Source organism: Entelurus aequoreus, linkage group LG07, assembly GCF_033978785.1.
Source record: "Entelurus aequoreus isolate RoL-2023_Sb linkage group LG07, RoL_Eaeq_v1.1, whole genome shotgun sequence".
Taxonomy (NCBI): domain Eukaryota; kingdom Metazoa; phylum Chordata; class Actinopteri; order Syngnathiformes; family Syngnathidae; genus Entelurus; species Entelurus aequoreus.
This window is the reverse complement of record NC_084737.1, coordinates 78,001,412-78,013,870: the sequence shown is the minus strand read 5'-3', so window position 1 is coordinate 78,013,870 and position 12,459 is coordinate 78,001,412. Positions and strand designations below refer to the sequence as shown.

Below are 12,459 nucleotides of genomic sequence, written 5' to 3'. Positions count from 1 at the left end.
CTCGACTCTCATTTTCAAGAGGATATAGTATCCGAGGTGGTTTAAAATACAAATCCGTGATCCACAATAGAAAAAGGAGAGAGCGTGGAATCCAATGAGCCATCTTGTACCTAAGTTACGGTCAGAGCGAAAAAAAATATGTATTTCACTGCATTCTAGTCCGTCACTCTAACGTTCCTCGTCCACGAATCTTTCATCCTCACTCAAATTAATGGGGTAATCGTCACTTTCACGGTCCGAATAGCTCTAGCTGTGTTGAAAACAATAGGAAAATATGAGGGAGTGAACAACTGACAACGTCACGCGCTACTTCCGGTAGGGGCAAGGTTTTTTTTTTTTTAATCAGAGACCAAAAGTTGCGAACTTTATCGACGTTGTTCTATACTAAATCCTTTCAGCAAAAATATGGCAATATCGCAAAATGATCAAGTATGACACATAGAATGGATCTGCTATCCCTGTTTAAATAAAAAAAATTCATTTCAGTAGGCCTTTAAAGGCCTACTGAAACCCACTACTACCGACCACGCAGTCTGATAGTTTATATATCAATGATGAAATCTTAACATTATAACACATGCCAATACGGCCGGGTTAACTTATAAAGTGACATTTTAAATTTGCCGCTAAACTTCCGGTTCGAAACGCCTCTGAGGATGACGTATGCGCGTGACGTAGACCGGCGAACACGGGTATGCCTTCCACATTGAAGCCAATACGAAAAAGCTCTGTTTTCATTTCATAATTCCACAGTATTCTGGACATCTGTGTTCGTGAATCTGTTTCAATCATGTTCATTGCATTATGGAGAAGGAAGCCGAGCAAGCAAAGAAGAAAGTTTTCGGTGCGAAATGGACGTATTTTTCGAACGTAGTCAGGCACAACAGTACACAGCCGGCGCTTCTTTGTTTACATTCCCGAAAGATGCAGTCAAGATGGAAGAACTCGGATAACAGAGACTTTGTGAGTATGCAGCTTTGGCTTTTTTTTGCGTATGTACGTAACTTTTTTAAAATATATAAGCTTTATGAACCTTGGGTTAGGTGAACGGTCTTTTGGGCTGAGTGATTGTGTGTGTTGATCATGTGTTTGAATTGTATTGGCGTGTTCTATGGAGCTAGGAGCTAGCAGAGGAGCTAGGAGCTAGCATAACAAACACGCAGGTGTTATTATGCAGGATTAATTTGTGGCATATTAAATATAAGCCTGGTTGTGTTGTGGCTAATAGAGTATATATATGTCTTGTGTTTATTTACTGTTGTAGTCATTCCCAGCTGAATATCAGGTACCGTGAGTATGCAGCCTTGGCTGCTAAACATTCGATAACTTGACCGTATGTGCGCGTCACGTACGTAACTTTTTAAAAATATATAAGCTTTATGAACCTTGGGTTAGGTAAACGGTCTTTTGGGCTGAGTGATTGTGTGTGTTGATCAGGTGTTTGAATTGTATTGGCGTGTTCTATGGAGCTAGGAGCTAGCAGAGGAGCTAGCATAACAAACACGCAGGTGTTTTTATGCAGGATTAATTTGTGGCATATTAAATATAAGCCTGGTTGTGTTGTGGCTAATAGAGTATATATATGTCTTGTGTTTATTTACTGTTGTAGTCATTCCCAGCTGAATATCAGGTCACCCCCGGCTCTCACAGCATCTTCCCTATCTGAATAGCTTCAACTCCCCACTAGTCCTTCACTTGCACTTTACTCATCCACAAATCTTTCATCCTCGCTCAAATTAATGGGGAAATTGTCGCTTTCTCGGTCCGAATCTCTCTCACTTCATGCGGCCATCATTGTAAACAATAGGGAACTTTGCGTATATGTTCAACTGACTACGTCACGCTACTTCCGGTAGGGGCAAGCCTTTTTTTTTATCAGATACCAAAAGTTGCAATCTTTATCGTCGTTGTTCTATACTAAATCCTTTCAGCAAAAATATGGCAATATCGCGAAATGATCAAGTATGACACATAGAATAGATCTGCTATCCCCGTTTAAATTAAAAAAAAATTCATTTCAGTAGGCCTTTAATGTTTAATGGTGTCCCAAATCTGCTGCCTTCCAAACCCCAAAACCTGTCACCACCCTGAAGGGCCCACCTCTCCCATGGCATACATGCATGCATGCAGGTCCCCCCAATACTGCACACAGCCTCCGACGCCATTTTACCAATGCTCCCTCTCACTTGCTTACTCATTCTGCCTTCCTTCCCCCCCTCCATCATCACATCACTACACACACGGCTGTCATGCACCTGCATGCATTCTCCTCGGATCGAGCCTCTGCAGAGACGAGTCTTCCACCTACGCCATTGCAAACAACGAGCACATCAAGACGTAACAATCCTGCAGGAGGACCGAGCCAGAGTCGCATTTTATTGATAACGGGTGCATGATGTGCAACGGAGGCAGACGTGTTGAGGGTTTTTTTTTTTTAATTATTGGGCGTGCACGATTTATGCTGCTCGGTTGGCTGACATGACGACGCCTGCAAGCAGGGAAACGGTAAACTGTCGGGGGGGGGGGGGGGGGGTACATATGGACGGCTGTTATTTCCTTGACAGCCTTGAAGCAGACAAAAACACGCCTCGGCATCGACACAACACAATCGTCTATCTTGACGCGATGCGGGCTGATTCAGCAAGAAGAGGGGAAAAAACAAAGATAACCGTTGTGTGTCGATATGGGCAACGCAACATCGGCTGCGAGGCGTCTTTGCTGCAGTGCAATCACATTCAGCCGGCGGAAAAAAAGGAATACACAAAAAAAAAAAATGTCTGCAACACAAACACTATCGTCTTATGCACATTATTTTCCTTTTTTTAATGTATTTTTTTGCACGCCAACCAGGTGGACAGGTACGCTTAATTAAAACCTCTAGTTTGCACAAGTGGTAATGATGAAGACGACTACCTGCTTTCACTAAAAATGTGACACCGGTCATGCAAAAAAAAAAAAAAAATACAAAAAAATACAAAAAAAACTACTCACCGCTTAAAGTGCTCAATGATCTTCTCCTCTCGCACATTTTCGGGTAAATTTCCCACCCATAAATGTCTGGTTTCCCGAACCATACTGCGCGCTCCTGTGCCGCGATCATACAGATCACTTCTGCTCTGTCAGTTTATTCCAATGCAAAAAAAAAAAAAAAAAAAAAGGCAAAAAGATCATTGACTGGTCGCGGTATCCCAAATGTAGATCATTAGGTTGCCCTCTTGCCTCGCACACGCTGTTTGATACGCTCCACTGTTTTTTTTTTTTAAAAGCGCGACCTTGCACCTCGTGAACGCGCTCCGGGACGTTCCCGTGACGAGGCGCGTCCCTGACACCATGCGACCTTTGAGCGAGCGAGAGGGAGAGAGAGAGAGAAAGCGTGGAGCTTCCTAAAAAGATGCAGCAACTTGGGTTTGTAATGACTGGGACACACCACCACCGCGCAGGCGTGGCTTAAATTTGTCAGTGCGCGTGCGTGCGTGCGCGCGCGTGTGTGTGTGAGAACGACGACTCCCCCCCCCCCCCCCCCCCCCCCCCCGCCGCCGACTCTTCCTTCCTACGGATGAGATCACACGCCAGTACGCATGCGTGAGAAAAGCCCTGCTGCTTTGACATCTGAGACCACATTCGACTGATCCAGGAGGATCCCATCATTGCTCGGCGATACAGTCAAGCCTCCATGTTCCACTCTATGATACGGTTGTGCACGCATGCATATTCAAATGTGTGTGTGTGTGTGTAAAAATGTGCATCACATATACCGTATTTTCCGCACTAAAAGGCGCACCTTATAGTTCAGGAGGGAACACACCATATACTTGCCAACGTTGAGACCTCCGATTTCGGGAGGTGGGGGGCGTGGTCTGGGGTGGGGCGGGGGGCGTGGTTAAAAGGGGAGGAGTATATTTACAGCTACAATTCACCAAGTCAAGTATTTCATATATATATATATATATATATATATATGTAAGGAGGTGAACTGATGTGGGGAGTCTGCAGAGGTTCTTTCAAAAGGTTGAGACAGTTGTTACGGAAGCCTCCAGGGGGCGCCACTTCGTGGTCTGTTCACTGTTGTCTGTGAATGTTCTTCTTCGTTGGTTGTGGCCATCTTAGGTCACAACTCCATGTCTTTTCTAAAGGTAAGCAGGAAGGGACCAGGCTCCCCAGTTAAAAGATGAAAAAAAGTTATTGTTTTGCACTATTAAGCCGATTTATTCACAAAATATGATGGCTAAGAGTTATATTAAGGTGGGGGTTTTGTAAATTGTGAAGAGACTGTTGATTTTGTTATGTTTTTATGCCAGTGTGTGTGGTATCCCAGAAGCATGTTATGCTAGGACATGTTTTGGCTCTTTTCATATGATTATCCACTCACTCAGTCGTTTATGTCTACACGCACGCACACACACACGCACACACACACGTTACCTGCTGGGTATATTACTGGTCACGATGAGAGAAGTTGATTGTGTTTTAAAATATAAAGTGTTATAGTGTGACATATTTTGTATTTTGACACAACTCCATGTCTTTTCTAAAGGTGAAGATTTGAGATAAAGACGACTCCACCCAGATCCTATGCTTCCTTGCCTGGTCTTTCTCTCCGTCTTCCCACGCACACAAAAATACAATACACAACGCAGAGACTTCATAGGGAGACCGAGGACTAGACGGACCCGGGATAGGGGAAGCCAGCTTCAAGGGTTACATATATATATATTAGGGCTGTGAATCTTTGGGTGTCCCACGATTCGATTGAATATCGATTTTTGGGGTCACGATTCGATTCAAAATCGATTTTTTTTTTCAATTCAACAGGATTCTCGATTAAAAAACGATTTTTTTTCCCGATTCAAAAGGATTCTTTATTCATTCAATACATAGATTTCAGCAGGATTTACCCCAGTCTGCTGACATGCTAGCAGAGTAGTAGATTTTTGTAAAAAGCTTTTATAATTGTAAAGGACAATGTTTTATCAACTGATTGCAATAATGTAAATTTGTTTTAACTATCAAATGATTCCAAAAATATGACTTATTTTATCTTTGTGAAGATATTGGACACAGTGTGTTGTCAAGCTTATGAGATGCGATGCAAGTGTAAGCCACTATTGTTCTTTCTATTTATTTTTATTTTTATAAATGTCTAATGATAATGTCAATGAGGGATTTTTAATCACTGCTATGTTGAAATTGTAACTAATATTGATACTGTTGTTGATAATATTCATTTTTGTTTCACTACTTTTGGTTTGTTCTGTGTCGTGTTTGTGTCTCCTCTCCATTGCTCTGTTTATTGCAGTTCTGAGTGTTGCTCGGTCGGGTTTGGTTTTGGAAGTGGATTGCATTGTTATGGTATTGCTTTGTATTATTTTGTTGGATTGATTAATTAAAAAAACCAAAATAAAATAAACAATAAAAAATAAAAATCGATTTTTGAAAAATGAGAATTGATACTGAATCGTACAACGTGAGAATCGCGATTTGAATTTTAATCGATTTTTTCCCACACCCCTGGTAAATATGTGCATCACATATATTCGTGGTGTATGTCGTCGTGATGTAACAACCAGGCGCAGACTGTAAAAGCGGTGTTTTTCAACCTTTTTTGAGCAGAGGCACATTTTTTTCCATGAAAATATCCGGAGGCACACCACCAGCAGAAATCAATCAATCAATCAATCAATCAATCAATGTTTACTTATATAGCCCTTAATCATGAGTGTCCCAAAGGGCTGCACAAGCCACAACGACATCCTCGGCTCAGATCCCACATCAGGGCAAGAAAAAAAAACTCAACCCAATGGGATGACAATGAGAAACCATTAAAAAATGAAACTCAGTTGACAGTAAAAAGTCGTTGTCGCAATTGTTGGGTATGACTTTAAACCATAACCAAGCATGCATCAATATAGCTCTTGTCTCAAAGTAGGTGTACTGTCACCACCTGTCACATCACGCCGTGACTTATTTTGACTTTTTTGCTGTTTTCCTGTGTGTAGTGTTTTAGTTCTTGTCTTGCACTCCTATTTTGGTGGCTTTTCCTGTTTTGTTGGTGTTTTCCTATAGCAGTTTCATCTCTTCCTTAAACGCCATTCCCCGCATCTGCTTTGTTTTAGCAATCAAGACTATTTGCTATCCTTCTTTGTGGGGACATTGTTGATTGTCATGTCATGTTCGGATGTACTTTGTGGACGCCGTCTTTGCTCCACAGTAAGTCTTTGCTGTCGTCCAGCATTCTGTTTTTGTTTACTATATAGCCAGTTAGGTTTTAGTTTCGTTCTGCATAGCCTTTCCTAAGCTTCAATGCCTTTTCTTAGGGGCACTCACCTTTTGTTTATTTTTGGTTTAAGCATTAGACACCTTTTTACCTGCACGCTGCCTCCCGCTGTTTCCGACATCTACAAAGCAATTAGCTACCTGCTGCCACCTACTGATATGGAAGAGTATTACACGGTTACTCTGCCGAGCTCTAGACAGCACCGACACTCAACAACGACACATCATTTGCAGATTATAATTACTTTTTTAAACCTAATAGGTGAAATTACATAATCTCACAGTGGTTGAAAAACACAGCACTATTATAAGCCTTGATTTAACCTCTTAAGCCCTGGGTTAAGTCTCTCCAACATGGCGTTGCCACAATAAATAAATAAAAACTTGGTCTACATCAGGGGTGTCAAACGTACAGTCCGAGGTCCGGATCAGGCCCGCGAACAGGTTTTATCCGGCCCGCGGGATGAGTTTGCTAAGTATAAAAATGAACCTGAAATTTTTGAATGAAAGAAACGGCTGTTCTAAATGTGTCCCCTGGATGTCGCAATAGCAATTATTTGTATCTTTGTAGATGATGCTACACATGTACAAAATAAACCACATGATGTTAGTCCATCAGTCGAGGAAAATGGTTAACATACTGTATTTGGATTTTTATATAATTTCTAGCACTATAGTTGACAACTAGTTAACCGGCTAAAAAAAAAAATCTATAGATTTAATGGTAAAAAACTGGCTCTCAGTCACCAGAATTTGATCATAAAATGTACGATGGTTTTCACACCTAACTACTGAAACTTGATCAACAGTACCACTGTTATTTTTACGGGGAAATATTGGCGACTGAGCTTACAGTTTTTTTTACAGAAAAATCTATGGCCATTTTTTTTACAGTGCATTACTGAAAACTGAAAAACAGTCCCACTTTTTTTTACCACAAATTTCTGGTGCTACTTTTTTTTTACCATAAAATCTATGTTTTCTGTTTTTACAATGCATTACTGTAAATGTAAACATGATACAGTACATTGCAAAAAGTCAGTGTTCAAAAACAAGAAAAACAAAAACAAAAATTAGGGGTATTTTATTTGAACTGAGCAAAATTATCTGCCAATAGAACAAGAACATTTGGCTTGTCAAGACTTTCCAAAACAAGTAAAATTAGCTAACTTCAATGAACCCATAATACCTTAAAATAAGTATATTCTCACTAATAACAAGTGCATTTTTCTCTTAATAAAAAAAAGAGACCTTTTTGCTCAATATGTTGAAAAATATTCTTCAATTAAGTAAGTGCTAGTGCCATTGTCTTGACATAATGATATGCATACATCATGGGGTTTTTTTCATACTTGAAGTAAAAAATTATTACTATAAAAAAGTAGTTTTGTTTTTTTGAGTGTTGATGACACAGCTTTGCAACAGTTGACATTCTAGTTTCAAGCATGTTTTACTCAATATAGGTCATCAAATCTCAGCAACAAGCTGTAATATCTTACTGAGATCATTTAGGACCAAAACCCTTAAAACAAGTAAAACACTCTAAAATAAAATTTGCTTAGTGAGAAGAATTATCTTATCAGACAGAAAATAAGCAAATATCACCCTTATTTGAGATATTTCATCTTACTTAGATTTCAGTTTTTGCAGTGTACCACTGATGATTTGACAGTACATTTCTTGGGACTGAGCTGTCAAGTTTTTACCCTAAAAATCTTCTGACTTTTTTACAGTGTAGTCTTGCGAACATGCCATCAATCACTACCTTTCCATGCACTAAATTAGTCTGATTTGTCAAATAGTTTGTTTTTTTGTATTTTCACACCTCTGTGTGAAGTTCAGTGTCCATGCACTCTCTCTAATGCCACTATTGGTCATTGCCATGTGCCTCCCGTACACTGGGGGGGGGGGGGGGGCGCTATTTCCTTTTGGCGCGGATACATGAATTCCTTTTCCGGTTGACCTATGACGTCACACTAGCTATCTGCGGATCCTTACGACGTGTTTCACGTGATGCAGGGAGTTTTAAATCCGAAGGAAAAGGCTGTTCGTTCCCCGACTGATACTGTTCCAGAGAAAGGTTGCTACGGTTCTGGACTATCTTGCCCGTTGTGCGGAAAGTGAATCAGTTTGTGTAGCGTGAAGAGGTTTGTTAATTATTCGCCTTTAACATACTACTTCATTATCTTCATTCGTATTTTGTACGGGAGTCCGAATTAAAGTTAAATAGTTAAAGTACCACTGATTGTTACACATACACTAGGTGTGGTGAAATTAACCTCTGCAATTGACCCATCCCCTTGATCACCCCCTGGGAGGTGAGGGGAGCAGTGAGCAGCAGCGGTGGCCGCGCTCAGGAATCATTTTGGTGATTTAACCCCCAATTCCAACCCTTGATGCTGAGTGCCAAGCAGGGAGGTAATGGGTCCCATTTTTATAGTCTTTGGTATGACTCGGCCGGGGTTTGAACTCACGAGCTACCGATCTCAGGGCGGACACTCTAACCACAAAGCCACTTCAACCGGCATTCTACATTTCCTATTTTTTTCTACCATCAATGGATTTTTTTCTACCATTGATAGATCTGGTTTCCAATGGCATAATCGAGATGTGTTAGTCCGACTTTTCAAAAACCGAACACGATCGGATAAAGGTTTTTCCATGGGCTGTGAGAGGTTTATTTAGAGCTAAACTATTTGAGAAGTCGGACTAATTTAGTGCATGGACACGTACTGAATTATTGTGCATCTTGAAAGGAGGTCAGTATGGATAAGAATTTAATTTGATAGCCATCCTTTGGCGGGCCAAACAAAATGACACAACAGGCCAAATTTGTCAAGCGGGCCCCACTTTGGGCATCCCTGGTCTATAGGAAAGTTGTATTGCAGGGAAAATGCAGTCAGAATTGTTTTTAATGTCAAAAATATCCTTGTGACCGTGAGAGAGGGATTGGAACTGCACATTAAGTGCTTTGCGCACACACCACACTGCAAAAACTGAAATCTAAGTAAGATTGAATATCTCAATCTTATTTTCTGTCTGATAAGATAATTCTTCTCACTAAGCAGATTTTATGTTAGAGTGTTTTATTGTTTTAAGGGTTTTGGTCCTAAATGATCTCAGTAAGATATTACAGCTTGTTGCTGAGATTTGATGACCTATATTGAGTAAAACATGCTTGAAACTAGAATATCAACTGTTGCAAAGCTGTGTCATCAACACTCACAAGTATAAAACTACTTTTTTAAAGTAATAATTTCTTATTTCAAGCATGAAATAAAAAATCATGACTTTGACACAATTGTGTCTCATAATTAAAACAGATGACAGCCAAATGGACTTTGCTGTTTTATTTTCAATGAAACAATAGACAACACATACTCATATAGTAGTACAGTTGGCACAGTACAGTAAACTGACAGTTAATATTTAAACATTTGACATTTCAAACAATTTTGAACAGAAATAGTTCATGCACATTCAGATAAATTCTACAAAATTACAATTAAAAAAAAATTGGCCAGGGGCTGGGCTGTAAATAAATAAATACATATATATATATATATATATATATATATATATATATATATATATATATATATATATATATATATATATATATATATATATATATATATATATATATATATATATATATATATATATATATATATATATATATTCCTTGCGCACTAATTGATTGAAAGAGCACGCACGATGATGTCATGTTATTGATGGAAAAATGAATTTTTAGACCATATGATTTGCCTGAGCGGCTAGTAGACCCCGAGAGTAACAAGCGGTTGCCTTGTTGCCTTTCCATTAAGAACAATAAATTAGTTTTTAGTATAAGTTTGCTGGTTTCAAGAAATGTAATGCCGAGCGCAAATTATTATGTCAAGATAATGGCACTAGCATTTACTTCATTTAAGAACATTTTTCAACATATTGAGAAAAAAGGTCTCGTATTTGTTTTTTCTACCAAGAAAAGTGCACTTGTTATTAGTGAGAATATACTTATTTTAAGGTATTTTGGGGTTAATTGAGGTTAGCTAATTGTACTTGTTTTGGAAAGTCTTGACAAGCCAAATTTTCTTGTTCTATTGGCAGATAATTTTGCTTAGTTAAAGTAAAATACCCCTAATTTTTGTATTTTTTTTCCTTGTTTTTGAACACTGACTTTTTGCAGTGCACACAAACAGAGCTACAGGAGACCCAGCAAAGCTCCTTAAAAATGCCATCCATCCATTCATTTTCTACCGCTTGTCCCTTTTGGGGTTGCGGGGGGGTCGCTGGAGCCTATCTCAGCTGCATTCGGGCGGTAGGCGGGGTACACCCTGGAGAAGTCGCCACCTCATCGCAGGGCTCCTCAAAAATGCATTTAATGATATTTATTTTGACTTTTATAATTGTTTATTTTAGGTTTTATTTGTGAAAACAAGTTCAAGAATTAAAAGCTAATGCGTATGTCATGATGGGCCCTTAAAAGCTTAAAGGCCTACTGAAAGCCACTACTACCGACCACGCAGTCTGATAGTTTATATATCAATGATGAAATCTTAACATTGCAACACATGCCAATACGGCCGGGTTAACTTATAAAGTGCAATTTTAAATTTCCCGCTAAACTTCCGGTTGAAAACGTCTATGTATGATGACGTATGCGCGTGACGTCAATTGTTGAAACGGAAGTATTCGGCCCCATTGAATCCAATACAAAAAGCTCTGTTTTCATCTCTAAATTCCACAGTATTCTGGACATCTGTGTTGGTGAATCTTTTGCAATTTGTTTAATGAACAATGAAGACTGCAAAGAAGAAAGCTGTACGTGGGATCGGTGTATTAGCGGCGGACTACAGCAACACAACCAGGAGGACTTTGAGATGGATAGCAGACGCGCTAGCCGCCGACCGCACCTTGACTTCCTCCGTCTCCGGGCCGCCGACCGCGTCTATGATCGGGTGAAGTCTTTCGTCGCTCCGTCGATCGCTGGAACGCAGGTGAGCACGGGTGTTGATGAGCAGATGAGGGCTGGCGTAGGTGGATAGCTAATGTTTTTGGCATAGCTCTGTGAGGTCCCGTTGCTAAGTTAGCTTCAATGGCGTCTTTAGCAAGAGCATTGTTAAGCTTCGCCAGCCTGGAAAGCATTAACCGTGTAGTTACATGTCCACGGTTTAATAGTATTGTTGATTTTCTGTCTATCCTTCCAGTCAGGGGTTTATTTATTTAGTTTCTATCTGCATTTAAGCCCGATGCTATCACGTTAGCTCCGTAGCTAAAGAGCTTCACCGATGTATTGTCGTGGAGATAAAAGTCACTGTGAATGTCCATTTCGCGTTCTCGACTCTCTTTTTCAAGAGGATATAGTATTCGAGGTGGTTTAAAATACAAATCCGTGACCCACAATAGAAAAAGGAGAGAGTGTGGAATCCAATGAGCCAGCTTGTACCTAAGTTACGGTCAGAGCACTGCACGCTAGTCCTTCATTCTCATGTTCCTCATCCACGAATCTTTCATCCTCGCTCAAATTAATGGGGTAATCGTCGCTGTCTCGGTCCGAATCTCTCTCGCTGCATTGTAAACAATAGGAAAATGTGAGCAGCCCTTCCTCCTGTGACGTCACGCTACTTCCGGTAGGGGCAAGGCTTTTTTTTATCAGAGACCAAAAGTTGCGAACTTTACTGTCGTTGTTCTATACTAAATCCTTTCAGCAAAAATATGGCAATATCGCAAAATGATCAAGTATGACACATAGAATGGATCTGCTATCCCCGTTTAAATAAAAACATTCATTTCAGCAGGCCTTTAAAGTGAGTGTTCAAATCTTGTCTTTTCTTGTTCTCGTCAACCCAATATGTCGTCTTGCCACGTGAGATGAGTGCGCCACGGTCATAATAATAACATAACTTCATTCACTTTAAACCAAGTTATAAACAGAAAACAGCCAAAGTAAGACACAATTTGTGATCAAATTAAAATGTGGCAGTCATTTTTTCCCCCCTTTTCTGGCTTCTTGTCCATGCAGTGAGTTTGATAGGTAGAGGAATAATTGCACTGGTCAGAGCAGCTAAGTCAGCCCTGGGCAAAATACGGCCCGCGGGTCACATGTGGCCCGTTATGATTTTCAATCCGGCCCGCCGGGACGTTCTACATTATTTTTTTCAGACCTTTAACATCAAAACTGTC

General features: G+C 40.0%; 1 protein-coding gene across 3 annotated transcripts in view; it reads right to left on the bottom strand.

Moving 5' to 3' along the window:
* The window catches only part of spen (spen family transcriptional repressor), a 112,097-nt gene that overhangs the window by 74,166 nt on the left and 25,472 nt on the right, over positions 1 to 12,459 (bottom strand). For 2 of the 3 annotated variants that reach the window (XM_062054524.1, XM_062054525.1), the window contains exon 1: positions 2,992 to 3,329. The exons of the other annotated variant lie outside the window; for it this stretch is intronic. In XM_062054524.1, the coding sequence (XP_061910508.1) occupies positions 2,992 to 3,074 (83 nt within the window). In that variant the 5' untranslated portion in view covers positions 3,075 to 3,329. Of the gene's footprint in view, positions 1 to 2,991; positions 3,330 to 12,459 lie in introns of those variants that run through there. 3 annotated transcript variants of the gene reach the window in all.